The sequence below is a fragment of the Molossus molossus genome, unplaced genomic scaffold (genome assembly GCF_014108415.1).
Source record: "Molossus molossus isolate mMolMol1 unplaced genomic scaffold, mMolMol1.p scaffold_m16_p_13, whole genome shotgun sequence".
NCBI classification, from domain to species: Eukaryota; Metazoa; Chordata; class Mammalia; order Chiroptera; family Molossidae; genus Molossus; species Molossus molossus.
The window spans coordinates 44,502,016-44,520,887 of record NW_023425348.1 but is presented as its reverse complement, the minus strand read 5'-3'; the positions used below and the strand labels follow the sequence as shown (position 1 = coordinate 44,520,887).

Sequence of the window (18,872 nt, the reverse complement as noted above, 5' to 3'; positions counted from 1 at the left end):
TGGTCCATGGGCTGACGCTCTAACCACTGAGCCAAACAAGCCAGGGTTATAAACTTTAAAAATATATATGTTTTATTGAATTTTTTAGAGAGAGAGGAAGGGAGAGAGAGAAACACTGAAGTGAGAGAGAAACATGGATTGGCTGCCTCCTGCATGCCCCCTACTGGGCATTGAGCCCGAAACCTGGGCATGTGCCCTGACTTGGAGTTAAACCGGGACCTCTCAGTGCATGGGATGACACTCAACCACTGAGCCATACCAGCCAGGCCCATCTTGGCATTTAAATAGAGCTCGGGCCTCAATCTTCCCAGACAGTCCCCATATCTGCTAACTAAGAAGAGGTCCTGCTGACACCTACATCTGACTTTGTCCCTCCCTCCCATGGCTCCTCACCACAGGCTTTCAGAGCCCCCAGTGTCTGAGCTGGTCCTGTTCAGAGCTAGAGGCAAGGTCAGAAGCCCTCCACTGAGCCCTACTCCTTCAACCTCATTCCTAGAGCCAGGCACTGCTGTAGGTGCTGGGGATGCAGTAGAGAACAGAACAAATTCCCTCGTGGGCTGACATCCTAGTGGGGTCAGCTGGGATGGCCCAGAGCATCCCTGTGCTTGGTGTAAGCTCCTGTCATTCATTGGCCACCAGAATCTCCCTCCTCATTGCTTGCCAATTAGCCAGTCCTCATCCTGCCAGGTAGAGAGGTCAGCCTCTAAGGCTCCCGTCCCGAGAGAACATACTCATCCTCTCAGACACCCTTACTAAACACCTTCTGTATACCAGGCACCCTGCTAGGCATTGGGAAAGGAGTCCGAGCAAGACCTAGCCCCTCCCACCAGAAACTCACAATCTAATTGGTAGAGAGACACACCAGGATCAGTGACACTGTTGCATAGTAAAGGCAAGGGCACTGAGGGGGAGCCACTCACTCAACGGGGACATGGGGGTGGGGTGTCATCAGGCATGATGGTCTGAGCTGAGTCATGAAGAACATGCAGAGCCAGGCAGGCAACAGACAGGAACGAGAGAGAGAGAGGGAGAGAGAGAGAGAGGGAGAGAGAGAGAGAGAGCGCGCGCGCGCGCACAAGCCTGGGCCGAGGCACAGTCAGCGAGCAGCCAGGACTCCTGGAGTCAGCCTCAGACAAGGAGGAGGCATGATGCCCCCTCACTGGGCAAGACAAAGCTCAGAGCCCTACTCCCTGAGGGGGTCATGAGCCAGGAATCTCTATGACCCAAGGCACAGCCACGGTCAGATCCTACTGCAGTCCCAATGGGAAAACGAGCCCCTCTATATCCATTCCACACAGGTCTCAGCTCACCAGGAGAGCCTGGTTCCAGAGCCTAGAGGCTGAGGCCATCATCTGGAGCCTCTCTAAATCACCTTGCCACGTCTAACATCACCTCTCTGAACATCTCCCTGCCCACCCCCACCCCGCTCTTCTAAATTGGCCCCCCGCTGGCTGCCTCCCTAGCCCCTTGGTTATGCCAGTTTCTTGGCACACTGCCTCTCCTCTCTCTTACCTTAACTTCCCGGAATCTCAGTCTTAGAGGCTCTTAGAATCTTAAAATCATGGAATCATAGACATTTAGCATCAGGACACACAGAATTCCTGAACCTCAGTGCAGGGAGAAATCTCCGAATACCCATACTCCAACTCCGTTGGTCATTCCAAGCCCCACGGCTGTGATCCCGGGGCTCCGTGCAGGACCCCCAGCCCCGGATCACTCACCTCCACTTGCACAGGCAGGTCTACTCCCTCTGGAGAGACTGGAGCCCGAGCGTGCCATCGACAGGCCAAGCACACCCCCATTTCCCTCAGTTACTCTCCACATTTCCTCCCCGCCCCTGCTAAGCACAGCTGCTTAAGAAGAGAAGCTTGCTGCTACCCCAGCCCTCCTTGGGTCCCCAGGATGTTTCTTCCCCTGAGCACCTTTGTGCCTCATCATCTCTCATGGCTAGAGACAGCCCCTCTCATTCAGGGGCCTCCCTCCACCAGAGGCCTGCATTGGGGGTGAGATGAGTCAGAGGGCACAAGGGGATGAACGAGGCTACTTACCCACACACCGGGGACAGCACTGCTGTGGCTCTGTCACAGGCTGGGGGCAGTAGACAGGCGGGCAGTGGAGGCGGTAACAATTCACATGGGCACTCTGAAGGGGACACAGGGGTTGGTCCTGGTTCCAAAGAGCCATTGCCTCCCACCTGAACCTGTCGTCTCCCCAAACCCCAACCCAGCTGCAGACACTGCACTTGCTTTAAGTCTGTGATGGGATAAAAACAATAAACTCATGTGTCCAGTCTGTCCCCTTCCTTGCTCACTTGTATGGCTCGCACATCCATGTTCCTCCCTGACCACGGAGCAGGGCACAGTGGGCATGGTTTGCAGCAGACCTCCTGTCCCCTTCACAGTGTTTGAGACATACAAGCTAAAACCTTGAGTTATTCCTCCATCGACCATGACTGTGTTATTTTAACTCCAGGGCTTTGTTCTTTGACCTCTGAGCCTCAGCTTCATGGTTAAGAGAGGAATGTGACCTATGAGGACAGGTGACAGGGATGGGAACAAGACTAGAAACCTGATATGAAGAAGACTCAGGGCTTTGTGATCCCCACCCTGAGTCCCTGGAGGTTTGGGGGCCCTGCACGAAGCCCCAGCACCAGTGAAGGAAGAGCCCACAGTCCTCTGCTTCTTCAGGCGCAGCCAATGGAAGAGAAGGGAGCAGAGAAACAACAGAGTGAGATGAGGAGCTGGAGAGAGAGAAGCCACCACCTCTTTTGGCAGTTTTCCCAGGCCTCGGCTTCCCACACCTTACTCCCTCCTGCTGTAAGGGTCACTGCACTAGGCTGTAATGAACTATGTACAACTGTATCATCTATTCACCACGAATTCCCCCAAACAAGTACCAAGTCTCATTCCATTCGATTCTAAATGGCCAGCACAGGGCCTGGCTCCAAGCTAGTACCTGTTATAGATGGAATGAATGAATGAGTGAGAGAACGGATGAGAGCCAGGAGGGGAGGAATAGGTGGTCTCTCTCTTAGAGGAATGAAACCAGCTTTGTTCAAACGTTGAAGTTGGCCAGTTGGCTTCCAGCCTCCCTGCCCACCCGAGTGCCCTGACTGCCCTTCTCCTACAGGCAGCCTCTTACTCCAGGGAAAACCCTGGACCCAGCCCTAGTCCCTCTGGAGCCACAGCTTCCCAAGGGTTAACCTGGGCTAAGAGGCATCACAGAGTCCACAGAATTGGTCTGAGCTCCTAAAGGGGCCTTGTGGAAGCCTAGCCCACGTGGATGCTTAATCAATGTCCAGAGGTGAACCGAGCCCTCAGATAAGAAGGTAGGTGGAGTGTCAGGAACTGTGTGGCCTGAAGAGGTAGAAGGTCTCTCTTGATTCTGGCCTTGAAGGGTCCAAGGAATGGAAACGATCAGCGACTTGCAGCAGGGGTTGGAGACAGGCAGGGCTTGAAAGGGCAGGGGCTTTGCAGCCAAAGGTGCCCCGCAGGAAAGTCACACCTGCCATGTGCCGAGTGGCTATTAGGTAGGGGCTTTATGTCATAGAGAAATGAATGATCTCACTTTACCTTCTCAAGAACCCTAGAGGTAGATACTATTATCCACACTTTCAAAATGAGAAAAGAGCCTCTGAGGGGTTAAGTTGCCTAAGATGACACGTCAAGTAAGCACCACCTCCAGGGTCATGCACTGTCCATGATGCTGAGCTGTCGCTGGTGGACAGGGCAGGACTCCTGCATTTGCTCAGTATTTACTGCGTGACTACTGAGTGCCAGGAACTCAGCAGTGAACGAGACAGACAAGGTTTCTGCTCTCGTGGAGCTTACATCCTCGCAGGGGAAGACAGACCATAAAAAACAAGCAAGTAGGAACAAGAGCATTTCAGATGTTAAGTTTATGATAATAATCACACAGGGTAATGTGACTGAGTTACTAATGTTAGACTATTTTAGACAGCAGACAGAGAAAGTCTCATAAGGAGGTAACATTTATGTTATGACCTGTGAGATGAGACGGAACCATTCGTGAGAGACCAGGGGGAAGAACGTGTCAGGTGGAGGAACAAGTAGGGATGGGTTTGAAGGGTTGGCACACGTAGGAAATGAGTTGGGAGAAATGAGGTGGAAGTCAGATCACACAGCCACAAGCAGGGAGTTTGAATTTTACTTTAGGTGTACCGAAAAGCTGTGGGAGGATTTCAGGGGCTACCAGAATGACATAATCAGTTTCATGTTCAGCAAAGATCCTTCTAGATCCAGTGCAAAGAATGGATTTAGTAAGGGACAGGGAGGCCCATTGGGAGACTTTTGTAGCATCCAGGTGAGCGATGAAGGTGGCTTAGATTAGGGGGAGTGGTGATGGTGAGAGAAGTGAAGGGATTTAGGGGATGTTTTAGGGGTGTCAGCTATAGCTCTTTGGGTTGAGGAAACTGTGTATATAAACTCTGGGGAGGGAGACATTAATTAGCTTCTGTGGATCACAAAACTTGGACTTTGTCAACTGGACCACATAATATGTCTGGAATTTTCTGTTTGGGTTTCCTTCCTGTTCTTTGGCTGTATTTCATAAAGTTCTTTTTGAAAAGCTGATTGGCCTCAGATGTGCTAAGGAAAACCAAGGGGAGGCAGTCCTGGGGGGTTGTACCCCTGTCGGCAGTAGAGTTTCACCTGGGGCCAACATGGTAGAAGTAGTGGGGAGTCAGAGAGAAAGGCCCCAGGAGGAGGGACACCCAGTGATCAGAGTCAGGAGAGGGGCTGGCCCACGCCCCGTCTACTTGCCAGTGTCCCTTCCGAAGCTCTTCTCTGCTTCCCCTCTGAGCTGAGGGTTGTTGTAACAAGGGAGGCCCTTACTGGCCTCTGCATTCCTCTCTTGGCTTTTTAAGGGAAAGAGAGGGCCTAAGGTACTGGCTCCAGCTGAGGGACACCCTCCCTCCAAGTGCCAGCACCAGACAGAACTGGTGAGGATGTCATTCCAACCAGGCTGGGCCCCAGGCAGCTAAGCTAAACCAAGGGTGTTTCAAACCTCCTAAATCCTTCCCTCCTTCCCTACCCTTCTTATCTTATACCTGACCTGAGGATTCTGGGCCACATCGAGGTCTCATTTACTCCACCCAGTTGATTGTTCAAGGCCCTGTGGAGGGTGCTGGGTTGGAGGCAGGGTGGCAGGAGAGAAGGGGTGAACAAGAAGACATGGTCTCTGCCCCAGTTTGTTCAGCCTTCAGCAGGACACTGGACATAAGAGAGGGCCCAGGAAAACCTGCTCTCAGGCTCCATCTGGGAGGGCCAGTAACCGACAGACGTGGATGGCTATTGGACCTGGCCAACAGTGATCAGAGAAAGGGATGGAGAAACTTATGTGGGATCCCAGAAGAAGAAGATACTTGTAGGTGAGGGATCAAGTAAGGCTACTGGTGGAGGTGGCATCTGGCCAGAGCCCTGCGGAACAGCCCTTTGGACCAGTGGAATTGGGGGATGCGTCCCAAGGCAGCGTGGCAAGAGGGGGCTGGCGGAAATAGCATGAGGAAAGGAAGGACTGGGAGGCCAGGTCAGAAAGGCTCTTTTCTGCTACACAGGTGGCAGGGATACTGGCACCAGCAGAGGTGGAAAGAAGGCTGGGACGAGAGATGGGAGCCCCGAGTCCCGGCCCAGCCCAGCCACTGACCCGCTGTGTGACTGATCTCTGAGAGGTGCACGGTCGTGGAGGCAGGTACTGAGTGTTTAGTGTGGCCCCAAGTTCCTAGGGATCCTGGTTCCAGAGTGCTCCTGACCTCCAGAGTCGGGCTTCCTCCCGCCCTCTGAAGTGACTTCTCTGGAGGTCTCCCCGATGTACCTGGCGTAGGTGGCCAGAGGAACCTACCTCGGAACAAGTGCAGCGAAGGCAGTACATCAGGCCCTGTGGCTCCAAGTACGGGTGCCAGCTCTCGCCGGGGGAGTATCTCTTCCCGTGGAAAAGGCAGAACACGTCCGGGCCTGGTGGACCAATCAGTGCTTTGTCAGTCCCTGGAGGCTCCAGCCCAGAGACGCTGCCTCATCCCTCCTTCCTTCTGGTTCCAGGAAGCATGTCATCTGGACCTCTCAGGCAAAAGAGAATCCACTGGACATGCTCTCCTGGTCAGGTGGCCAGAACATCTGAGCTTGAGTCTCACCTTGACCACTCACTTGCTGTGTGACTTCGGGCATGTCATTGCCCCTCTCTGAACCTTAACACTTCTGTCATGGGCAGTTAAGGGATCAAGCAGCGAAAGTGCTTTACAGATTCAAACTGTGGTATAAATGTTAGTTATTATGATTAGGTGAATAATCTGAGGCCCAGAGAGGACAAATTATACCCCTAAGGTCACACAACAAGTCAGTCACCAAGCAGAGATGACAACCTCAGTCTGAGTTGCCCCTTCTGCCCTCAGAATCACACTTAGTTCCTTTTTCTTTGTCTCATTTTGCTTATTTCTTTACTATCTCTGTACCCTCCCCTCCCTTGCCCTCTGCTGCTCCCCTTCTTCCTCTCTGTCCCTCTCTCTCTCTCTCTTCCTCTGACATGCCTATTGAACAAAGCCACTCACAGCAGTTTTCCTACTTTCATACGGTGTCCCTAAGTCTCAGCCAGCTATGATGGAAAGTGCTTGAATTGGAAAATAAAGTATAGCCTAGTGAAAGGTTAAACAACCGACTTTAATATCCTTAAATATAGTCATCAGTACTATCGCACAATTGATTATTGCATATCAATTATTTTTGTCATCTGCATATCAGTTGCCAATATGGAGAGGAATGCTTCTAAGAATGTTTGAAATCGTTTGTTTCATGATGTGCAATAGATCCGCAATCCTGCTCTTTTTAAACCCCCACCTCTCTCTCACTTCCCATAGCCAACCATTCACGTGGTCTTTAGGGCTCTTTCCGACCACACCTGCTCTCACCTCTTCTCTGCTCACCACCTAGCAGCAGGTCAGGGCTCGGGTCAGATCATAGCTCTTGGCCCCACCCCTCTGCCTGTTGCCCTATTCCTGCCAACCCTCTTCCACTCAGGTCTCTCCAAATTGTATAACTCAGAAGGGAGGCTATCATTCCTATTGGAAAAGTCTCCATCATCTAAAGAATAATCGGAGCTCTTTTAGGGAGGTACTAGGAGACCCAGTACAAGCAAAGTATCCACAAAGCTTGTTGCATTAAATGAGATTGAAATATGGAGAAAGGAACCAACATTTATTGACTATCTTCTCTTTACATAAATTACTTTTCTCATTAACATTCTGGTTTTGAAGAAATAAACCACAGAACTTATACGCAAGTATACGTAACCACTGGACATGGACAACAATGCTGGGGTCGGTGCTGGGTTGGGGGATCAGGAGAAGGGTATCAATGAGGGAAAAAGGAGAAACATCTGTAATAAAAATAAATTAATAAAAAATTAAAAAAAAAAAGAAAATTAAATTGGATAGTACTTGTAAAGTGCTTACTTAGCTCAGTTGGTAGCAATGACCCTGCAAGATGGACATTATCATCTTGAATAGACATTGAAACTCACTGAATCACTGAGTATTGAAAGCAGTACTTGTAGGGGAAGCTCACACACAATGCAGGAATTCCTTCTCCCTGTTGGGGTGGGCTGGGGCTCAGTCCCCGGCACACAGTTCTAGATCCCAGGAGCTCAAGGGCCATTCCCACCTTTAGAAAGTTTCCTTTGCAAGAAGCTGAAACCAGCTTCCTTCTGGCTCATCACATTGCTCTTGCTCTGTCTCTTGGGCCTCCCAGAACAAAGGTTTGAGGCCACGGTCATGATGCCCACAGAGTCTGTGTTTCGATGGCCACAGGGGACTGAGGAACACAGGGCTTAGCTCCCTCCCTCCCCCCCTCTCCAGCCCCCCAAAGTAGAAGAGGGGATCAGACAGCAGATCCCGTTCTCAGCAAGGCCCCGGCTGGCCCATATCAAATGAGCAGTGTTTATCTCTCAGCCTCCGCTGGCAGAAAGGGCGGGACACAGGCCCAGCTGGGGTGCTGGTCAGAGCCAGCCCAACTCTCCAAGGATTGAATAATGTCTTTCTTCCCCAGTCCCCTCCCCCAGCAGGGAGGGGCGATTGCAACACTACCATCGCCTTAGGTCTCAGCGTTGTTGCTGAAGAAACCTTGTCCCACCTTCCTTGGGGCAGCCCTGTAGCCTGGTCCCTGTGCCAGTTGGCACCCTCTCTCCCTCACTGCCTGTTCAGAGCATGAAGACAGAGAGAATGTCTCAGCCTGTGGCCAGGCCAGGAGCCCCCTCCCCCCACCCCCCACCTACAAACCTGGCAGCAGCTCAGAGTGTGGGGGGCCTGGCAGGCCATCCCTCAACCCCAGGAGGCCTCCTGCAACCACAGTCCCCATCACCATGCCCTCCTAGGTGAGAGGCACAAGGAAGGGTGACATTGCCTGGAGCTCCCTCTTCCTCAAAACCAGGCAGGAGGAATAACTTCCAGGCTGGGCAGCCTCTGCCTCTGCCCCTGCAGTCCAGGCACTAGCCCAGTCCTTGCATGCGGCGGGTGGAAGGAGCTCTAGCTCCTCATGCTACCAATTCACTGGGACATTGAGGAAGGCTCTTCCCTTCTCTGAGCCCGTTTCCCATCTGCAAAATAAGTGTATGGGGTTGGCAGGGGGTGAACTTTGATTCTCAAAGCTTTTCTACACTGATAGTTTATAAATCCATGATTTCAAAATTCTAAGACTCCAAGGTTCTAGGTTTCTAAGATTCAAGATTTGAAAATTCCATGTTTCTAAGAGCCTACGTTTCATTAGAACACGAAGCCTCTAGAATTGTACAATGTTGTGGTTCTAAGATTCTATCATTTTAGGCTTCCGCGAGCTAGGATGTGTTTACGGTCCCATACACCCAGACTCTCAGGGGCTCCAAGGGGAGTTAGGATAGAGAGCCAACGGGACCCATCCAAAGTGACATGGCAAAACCCCCTTCCTTCCCTTCTACTCCCTTTGGTCGTCTGTGGCCTCCCAGTCCTGCCCTGGCCTTGGGCCGGCCCTGCTCTCTCTCCCCACCCCACCACTTGTACCCATATCTCTCCCTCCAAGCCAGAGGCCAAGTGAGCCCTCTCTCACAGATCTTGGAGTTAATAGCCCCCGGCTATGATGTCTAACCAGCAGAAAAGACTGTTAGTGGGAGAAGTTTTTATTTGAAAAGGACTATTGGCCCTATTCCAGGCTTTATAGAGATAGAAAAAAATTAAATTAAATTAATAAGGTTTCATCTCCCTCAAAGTCTCTCACTCAGTGAACCCTGGCTTTGGAGTCAAATAGGCCAGAGTTCATATCGGATTTGGCTTTTATTCGCAGCCTGAGTTTAGACAAGTTACTTAACTATTCTAGGCCTCAGTTTCCACATTTGTTAAATGAGGTTAATGATAATCTCTACATTTTGGCGTTACTGTAGAATTAAATCAGACAATATATGTAATATACCTAGTGCCTGATACGTAGTAGAATCTCAGTTAAATGGTAGGTAAAAAGCAGAACTGAATGCTCCCCAAAGTTCCCAGCAGTCTTTTTCTCACGGTATTTCTTTTACTCCCAGAATCCTGTGAGTAGCCCCAGGCACCTCATTAGGGCATGAATATTATGGTACTTGCCACTGAGATCAAATCTCCCAGGTCCCCTTTGTGACCTCCCCAACCTTGTTTCCTGTGGCTCCCGGTATTCTCCTAGCCCCACGCACAAGCCAGACTCTCTCGACCCACCTGGGGCCTGCACAGACCTCCGACCTAGGGCTCGGATACAAGAAAAAAGTGAACCAGAAAGTTTGGAGGCGAGAGGGAGAGGGCAGGAATGAGAGACCAGAGATCAGGCTGGAGAGAGGCAGAGACTCAGACAGGCCTGCAGAGCCTGAGGGCAAAGGAAAGTCACAGAAAAGCTTTCAACTGGGGCCTGCTGGTGATCAGGTTTGCATTTCAGAAACATCACTGGGGCCCGCAGGACTGGAGAATGGGATGAAAGGCAGGGACCAGGGGGAGGCTGTTGCAGTTTTCTGTTTTGAGAAAGAAGCAGTGTCTATGGATAAAAGTGCAGATCTGAGGAACACTTAGTAGTTAAAGGGGGCGGGCTTTGGGACGGGCTGGATATGGGTAGAGAGGGTGAAGGAGCAGTCAGAACAGGATTGAGCTTTCAGGCCTGAACAATAAGTGAACTTGAAGTACTTGGTACAATAAGCCGCACATGTTATTATCATTAGTAATAGAAATATTACTTCCTGCTATTCATTGATGAAGCTTTTTGCATATCAAGTCTTATACATGTCCATGGGTGTGGTACATGGCTAAGTAAGACACAGTCCCCACCCTCAAGGAGCTCACAGTCGAATGAAGGAGAGACCAATGCTATGATAGTGGGAGCATCAGCTCCTCAGCGAAGGCTTCCCTGAGAAGATGCCTGAGCTCTCTTGAAGGAGCTAAGAAGGTGTGGATGGGCAGCAGTAGCTTCGTGCAAGGGCACAGAGGTGGGGTGACCATAGTCCATGCAGGCCACTGCGGGTGGCTGGGGTGTGCTGGGGACTAGTTCCTCTTCCTGTAGGAAGCATCCACCTGGATGAGCCACAGCCAAACTCTTTCTCTAGCTTGACACTGACTTAAAGTGATTGGACTTAGTTGACCTAATCTGAATTCAGGGCAGCAATCTTTACTGGACAGACTCCAAGTGTTATCAGGCCACTCGGCCTGTCATAACCTGGCTCTCGCTTGCTTTTCCAGGAAAACTCTCTGTGATAGCCCTGTTTGCAGCCCCACCTCCTCTTGCTGAATTGTTCACTCTTCTAAGCCCCCACCCCCATCCCAGGCTCCTTCACACTTCTGTGTCTTCCCACATGTGAGTCCCCATCGCCAACGTTTGACCAACTCCTTCTCATTCTTCAAAAGCCTGTTTAGGTGCCACCCTTTCTGTAAAAGCCACCCCAATCTTCCAGGCCACGGGCCAGGCCTTCCTCAGGGCTTCACAGAACTGAGTTCGGCTCCCTACTGTGACTCTCATCACATGGATTAGAAGTACTTAGTAAATGGGTTCTTCTTCCTCACTCAACTGTGAGCTTTTTGAGAGCAAGAAGCAGATCTCAAAAACGTGTGTATCTCCAGAGCTCTGCGCAGAGCCTGCAGGGGGGATGCTTGGTAAATGAATGCACGATGAAAGAATGGAGTCAGTGGAGAGGGGAGGTTCTGGAAAAGGAGGTGATTGACGGCCTGTACTCCTAAAAACTGCGTTCTTTAACCAAAAAACCTTCATGATGTGATAGGAGAGCCAAAGCCCTCTCAGCACTTTGATTTTGCCACCTAACAGAAATTAGCCTCTGACCTCCCCTTTCCAGCTCTCGCTATCTGAACTCCCAAACCACCCGTCAAACCAAACACCACGTTCAAAAATGTCAGGAGCCTGGGAAGGGAGGGCATGAGTGATTTCGTGGTATCCACATGTAAGTCATTTTTCCAAATTGTCTTATTCAAGGTCATCCCACACTCTGCCTTGAAACTTTCAACCGATGATAAAGGGCTCGTAGTGGGTAGTTAGGACTGGGTAGTGTGGTTGGGAATTCTTCCAATAGGGAGCAGAAGAGAACACCAGAAAGATGCTTCTGATCTACAGGGGAGGCTGGAGGGGACCAGGAAGGGCTGGGGTATGAAGAGAGAGGCCTGAACTATGGCTGGCCTGTCCCCAGCCTGCAAGAATTCAGGTGACCTGAGTGAACCAGGCTCTGCAGGAGTGTGAGAGCATTTACATCGTATCCCTCCCACCCACACAGCTATCCTTTCTCTATTTATTTATAGTCCCCTTTCACCCAAACAAATTGCTTCCCTCTAAGACAGAAGCTCTGCTCTGGGCGCTGGTACCCAATGTGCGAGGCCTCCTAAGGAAACCAGAAGTGAAAACCTCAGCTCCTCAGTGGGTGAGCTCTGCCCAGCTCTAGGTAAAGGGTCCTCACTTATCTGAACCTGACTCCTCTTATCTGGCACAAGACAGATGTTCAGAAACATAGAATAACCTCAAAGGAGAGAACCATCAAACCAGGAAAGGGACACATGCAGAGATGAGACTGTTTACATTCTATTTGGCCTTGGACATATACAGTTAGATTCACAGAATCTTAGCAATGTAGGGACTGAGAGATGATGTCCAATGCTCTATTTTACAGACGTGGAAACTGAGTTCCAGAGAGGAACCAGGACTTGCCCAAGATGGGATCCTGCCCAGCGGCAAGGGATGCCTGAAATGATCTCTGCACTGTACCTCCCAGGGACACTGCTCTCACACCAGTCCTTTTATTTGGGAGTCCAAGAGATTCAAGGTCCCTCTCCCAGAGCCCGGCGCCATGGCCAGTGGCTGAGGGAACTTGAGAGGCCAGTCCTGGAACAGGTGCAACAGCTGGAGAAAGTGCACAGCTGTTGCCGGCTCTGGCTCAGCAGTCTGCAAGCCAGTGAGTAAGACAGAGACCTCTACTGGTGGGAGAGAGGAGGTGCAGACTGCCCAGACAGACCTAGAGAGGGGCCTGCCTGGAGCCAGATGTCAGGCCTTCAGTGAGGCAACCGCCACCGCTCGTGTACATCTGGACAGGTGGATGGGGATGCGACTAAGCTGAACAGAAGGGCAGAGTCTCCCTCTACACCTACTGTCCCAGACTCTCTAGGTACTTTCTGAGGGTCAAGCTACTCCTCCCTGGCAGGGCTGCAGACAAACCCACCCCACCCCACCCCCTAAACTCCATTTTCCAAAAGGTCCGAGAAGACTCAGAATCAAGGCAACATCCTCAGATTTTAGAGTCTTAGAATCACAAGATGTTAAATGCAGAATGGTCCTCAATGATTATCTATTTGAGTCCAATTATCTAGCTTTATAGCTGGGGAAACTGAGGGGCAGAAAAAGGCAACCTGCCCTGTGTCACAGTTAGAACTGGTGGCAGAGCCAGAGCTGGAGCCCTGACCTTCTGATTCCAAGTTTGTCCTTTGCATCACATTATACCATGGGAGCTCCCTTGCCACCCATCTCTGCCTCTGGAGTTTGGGATTCTGTCACCTGGGAGCAGAAGCTTCGAGTCCCATAGAACAATAACCCTCGGAGAAACAATAGAGAGATCAATGTTTTTACTTCATAACTGACTTTCTTTTCTTTTTTTTTTTATCCTCACCCGAGGACATTTTTCCATTTTTTGTTCAGGTAGAGTGGGAGGGAGAGAGAGGAACAGAGAGAGAGAGAGAAACATCGATGTGAAAGGAACACATCGAGTGGCTGCCACCCGCACAACCGACCAGGGCCGGGGACAAACTGCAACCGAGGTACATGCCCTTAGCGGGAACCGAACCCGGGTCTCTCAGGACCGCAGGCCGACGCTCTAACCGCTGAGCCAAACCGGCCAGGGCCATAACTGACTTTCTTGAAAGCAGGATTGGATGGAGGGAGGGGAGAGAGAGCAGAAGCATGCTGGACCTTTTAAAGGGGGGGGCAATTAGTAAGGGAAGGACACAAGAGAGGAGTTGGCATGGGGAGGGCAGAGCATTAGAGAAGGAGTCGAGATACTAGGCAGGCTCTGGTTCCACAGAGGGATGAGTACCCAAAATGATCAGCATGCATGCATGTGACTCCACCTGGGGCTGGAATCCGCACTGCTCAGTGACCAAGTCAGGGACCCAGAATCGAGGTTCAATTTGTAGTCAAGATTTGAGGATCAGGACTCAATCTGTGGCTGGAAATAGAGCTAAGGATAGACTAACTCTATTTGAATAGCTGCCACACATGCTCACTGGCCCTTGACATTTGCAGGGCTGAGCCAGTTCAAGATTTGGCAGACTTGAGAATTTCCATCTGTTGGTACCACCTCTGGGAGCACCTGAGATGTCACCAGGAGATTTCTTACCCGCAACAGGCCTGAGATCTTACTTAAACTAAGACAAGGACCTTCATAAGAGACTTCATAGGATACTGGCAAGTGACTATAGGATTGTTTCCAGATTTATAAATTGTCAGCAGTAGACAAAATAAGGGTCAGAGAAGTAAAATGATTTGTCCCAATTCATACAACCAGGAAATGACAAGTCAGGGACTACAAGCCAGGTCTCTATTCTTTCCTTTAATAAATTAACTGTGTGACCATGGACAAGTCACTCACTCTTTTTAAGGCTTGGTTTAACTATAAGGATAGGAAAATTGAGAAGTAGAAGCAGATGATTTTCAAAGGCCCTTCCAGCTCTGACATCCCAGAATCTTAGCACATGCTTCTGAATGCCACTCCATCTCACCTTAGCTCAGTAAGTCTGCTCTGTTATTTCCTGTGTGCCTGGAGCTAAGTTCCAGGCTATGGCAGAGACTGAATCCTGGCAGGACCAAGTGAGAGGTATGGACCTGAAGGCCAGTGGAGGCACAGAGGAAGGAGATCAGAGTGGATCAGGTAGCCAGTGAAGTTTGCTGAAAGAGGTCTGCCTAAGCAAGGTGAAGGGCTGACAAGATATAGAAGGCAAAGAGGAGGGCTGTGGGTAGGACATGAGCAATCCTGCAAAATGATCTGATTCTAGGGCATCTTTCCAAGATGCAATAAGGGCAATGATATCTGGAGAAAAACCTTGGGGGCTAAGAACGATGTGCCAAGTGGGAGAGACAGGCAAGGAGGGCATCCTGTGCTAACTCCCTTTTAAGAAACAACAGGTAAGTGTTAGGAGGAAACCTCCAGGGCTCAAGAAGGGGAGGAGACATTTACTGAGTACTAGGCATTGTACTGAGCACTTTAACACAGGCACCTTCTTTCATCCTCTCAAGAAAGAACTCTTTGGGTTCCGGGTTAGTATGTATCTTGGACAGAGGAAAAGATTGAGTCTCAGAGAAGTTGTGACTTAGGAAAAGTCACACACTACTAAGGGGCAGAGCCAGGACTTGAACCCAACACTGGGCTCTTTCCATTACTTGTTACTAAGGACTGCTAGGAGTCTCTTGTTGCTGGTAGCCCAGGGACGGCCAGACACGCAGCCTGCCTTTGCAAGCAGAGACAAGAATGAGACAAAATCCAGCCCTACCAGCTCCAAAAAGTCACATGCAAAAGAAAGGCAGAGACGAGGGAGCTGAGCTGTGGAGAGGAAAGAGCACTAGGTTGGGAGGTGGGAAACTGGGGTCTTCCTCTCAGGCTCTGCCCTGTATAACCTGGAGTAAACCAAACCACCGCCCCTCCTGGGCCTCAATTACTTGATTGGATATTTCAGAGTTTGCACTAAGTTCCTTCCTTCTTATTAAGAGAATCTTTGGTTTTGTTTTACATGCTCACAGCATTCTAAGAGATGGGCAGAGGATGGAAAGGGGGTCCACCAGTCTATTTGGGGGGCAGTAAGAAAACTGGGGTTCAGAGATTATATGGACTGTGCCAGGTTACACTGTGTCCAAGTGGAAAAGTATGAACTGGGGAACTTACCATGTGCCAACTAGTTGCTTTACATGTTTTCTCTAATTTAATCCTCACATCAGTTCTGGGGTTTTTACTCCCATTTTATAGATTAAGAAACTGAGGTTCAGAGAGAGACCCTCCATGCCTGCCTCCCACCAGCTGGTATTTAACAGATCTGGGATAATGAAGACTGGTTTCTCTCACAGTGCCCTGCTGTCTCCCAGAGTCTCACAGGTCCAAATTAGGGCTCCTCCCAGACCCCGTGGGGCAGGGAAAAGCGCAGGATTTGGAATTGTAGAGTTCTGGCTTCGGATGGCTTACTAGCTCTGTAAACTTGAGCAAGTTTCTTCTCTTAGCCCAAGTTTTCTCATCTGTAAAATGCAAATGATACCCACCTTGTGAGAGTGTTGTGAGGATCAAAAGAGATAACCAAAGGGGTAGGTTATCCTAGTTAGCTCTTCTTTCTTTTCACCAGCTCTCTTTAAAATGCAGTAGCCTTTTGCTGGTCATCACACCCTTGCAGTCAAACACACGGGAATCTACTAGGGATAAGTGTCCCCCACCACCACCCTCAAAGCACAATGACCAGCCCTCTCTCAAGCTGCCCTCAGTTCTCCATCCTCAGGTCCATGTCACCAGCCCCTTAGGCTCTGAATGTTGCTAAGTTCTCCCCCAGCCTCCCAGTCATCAGCCCACACTAGTCGGCTGAGGAGCTCCACCCTTCCGGCACAGGTGCTGCCTGGATGACAGTCAGAACACTTTGGGGTCCCTAGTCCTGGCACTTTCCCCGCACATCCCGGGGGCTCGCATCCCTCCTCTGCCCACCCACTGCTCCAACCCCTTACTTACGAGCTCGAGCGTGGGAGTCCAAGGGGAACCAGAGCAGCGCGAGTCCCAGCAAGGAAGAGAGGACCCTTCCCTCGGGAATCATCCTTCCTTCCCCCAGGACCAGGCCACCAGGGGCTGAGCAGGGAGGGGTGTCGGAGACCGGAGATCGAGAGACGAGGGGACACTGAGGCACGGGGGCACAAAGCAATCCACAGCCCCAGGGAGGGCTGCTGCCACAGTGCAGAGTCAGAGCAGGCGGTGAGGGCAGAAAGGGATGTCTAAGGTGGGAATAAGAGGAAGATGAAAAGAGAACAAGAGCAAAGGAGGGAGATGGAGAGATGAGGAAGGTATGACAAAGGGGGAAAGCAATTCAAGCAAAGGAGAAGGTGAGAGGGAGGGGCGGAGAAGAAAGACGGGAGAGGACAGGGGTCTGCAGAGCGCGCAGCGTTGGGCGAGGCGCGCGGGACCGGTGGGCTGTTCTGGGCGCGCGGGTTAGAAGCGGCCGGCGCCCACTGCTCGGTGGGCTCGAGGTCGGGCCGCGGGGTCCTGGGGCCCGGCTGGGCGGCGGTCCCGGCGGCGGCGACGGCGCGGCGGCCGCAGGGGGAGGTTGCACGGGGGCCGGCTATGCACGCCAAGGGCGCCAGGCGCCGCGCTCGGGCGCATTTGTACTTTGCCGCGGGAAGCAGGCAGCCCCGGCCTGGCGCTGGCCTAGCGCTGGCGCCTCCTCTGGGGCACCGCGGGCTCGGTGGATTGGCCACCCGAGAAACAGGCCCACTTTTTCCCCTCCTCTCTCGTGCGGGTCTCCGGGACGGACGCTCCAGGCGCGGCGCCGAGAGGAGGCGAGGGGGCTGGGGAGGGGGAAGGGGCCACCAGGGCCACGGGTTTTAACCCCTGACTTTCCGCGACGCCCAGAGTGCAGGAGACGGAACCCATTTAGGCTCCTGGTAGAACTCTGGCGTGAGGAAGAATGAGAAGTCGGCATTCCAGAGGGGCAGCCGGCTGCGGAACCTGGAGGCGCTCAGGTTGGGGAGCTCGGCGGTGCGTGCACAGAACTCCGGCTCTCGATGTTATCAGTACACTTGCTATTCTTAATTCTGTTTGCGGTGTTGGCCACTCCATCCCAGAGCCTGTTTCCCCATCTCTGAAATGGGAATCTTAATATGTTTAGTATCTTTAATATTTTTCCACAATTGTTGCCACCCACCCTACACTTTCACCAACGAAATGAACTGGGATAATGAACGTCAAAGCACTCACATCAGAAAAATAAAGGCCATAATTCCAGGCGCCTAGATAATGCCCTTACCAGTTTCCCTCCGTATCCACACAAGCCACGACCAGGTTGAAACCAGCACAGCTGGATCCACCACACTTCCTCTGGAAGTCTTCCTCTATGTCCCCATTCCATTCCCAAAGCGGGACACAGTATCTCCTTCGCCTCTGCAGGGAAGGCCTGCACCTCTCTGAGAGTGTTGTCCATGTTCAGTCCTCTTCAATAAGGGCTGGTTGTCAAAAGTGTCGTCTTGCCCACCAGAAGAAGATGAGCTCCCTGAAGGCAGGCCGCTGAAGCTCCCCACCCCCAGCCTGTGGCTGGTGCTTTATACCCTGTGTTGAATGAGTGCTTGAATTAATAGGATCCTAAGAAGAGAACCACCAGCTCTGTCCAGACAAGGAGCACTCAGACTCTGAAATCAAATAGGCAGGGTCCTTATTCGGGCTCTTTCCCTAACTTGCTGGGACATTTTGGGTAAGGACACCCATTTTTGCGTTGGACTTCAGCTTTGAAGCTGCCTGCCCAGTTTCTCTTGCAGACCTGCTGGAAACTCCAGCAAGGGTTGGAGGGCAGCACACTGAGAGGAGCAAGAAATTATATGGGATGTTGAGCCCCAACCCGCTCTGGTAGAGAATTATATTTCCAGGTTGAAACCCTTCTGACTGGCTGGCTGTAAAGATATCTTCCCGTCTAAGGCTGGGCTCCCCACTCCACTCTGTGCCGCTCTGCCCCCTCCAGAACTGAGAGCACCGGGAGCCACCAGTGATCCCAGAAACAAAGCTTCCTTAGGGCTCTTAGAATCAAGGACAGATATGTGATCTGTCTTCCTGGTGCTCTGGTGGTTTAACTTCTCCCATTCCAATCTGGCCAGTCTCTTCCTCTCCACTGAGTATGTCATCAAACTTCCCTCTTTGTCTTGGCTTTCAGGGAGCTCAAGAGTTAAATTTAGTGCTTAATTGCAGAAATAGTCTCATCCCAAGGATCTGGGACAGAGATCTTTTCCTTTCTCCATCTTTGTTTAAAATCTGCTATACACATGTATTCACTTCTTAGGTGTAAGAGTGGGTTAAGATTGGACTCCCCTACATCCTACTCATTCAACTTTGGGAAAGATCTCTACCATGAGACCAACAAGGTCTCATCCCTCCTCTTCATCCTCACTGTCCAAGAGTTCAGGCTATCATCATCCCTCACCGGACTTTCCCAACAGCCTTTTAACAAGTCTTCTGCAGTCTAGTCTGGACCCCTCCAGTCTATTTTCCTCACACCTGCCGTAAGAATTTTGTTGATTATTTCTACAGACAAATCTGATCACATCACTTTCCCACTTAAAACCCATCACTGGAAATAAAAAGTAAATAACATGAAATGCAATGTGATATCCTGG

The 18,872-nt window shown here is 51.1% G+C and overlaps 1 protein-coding gene across 3 annotated transcripts in view; it reads right to left on the bottom strand.

The window, feature by feature from the left end:
- CHRDL2 (chordin like 2) overlaps positions 1-16,848 on the bottom strand; it is a 32,650-nt gene extending 15,802 nt beyond the window's left edge. For 2 of the 3 annotated variants that reach the window (XM_036258948.1, XM_036258949.1), the window contains exons 1-3: positions 16,234-16,848; positions 5,860-5,972; positions 2,049-2,142 (exon numbers count right to left, since the gene is read on the bottom strand). In XM_036258948.1, the coding sequence (XP_036114841.1) occupies positions 2,049-2,142; positions 5,860-5,972; positions 16,234-16,315 (289 nt within the window). In that variant the 5' untranslated portion in view covers positions 16,316-16,848. Of the gene's footprint in view, positions 1-2,048; positions 2,143-5,859; positions 5,973-16,233 lie in introns of those variants that run through there. The other variant, XM_036258950.1, reaches the window with a different exon arrangement.
- Positions 16,849-18,872: the final 2,024 nt, after the last annotated feature.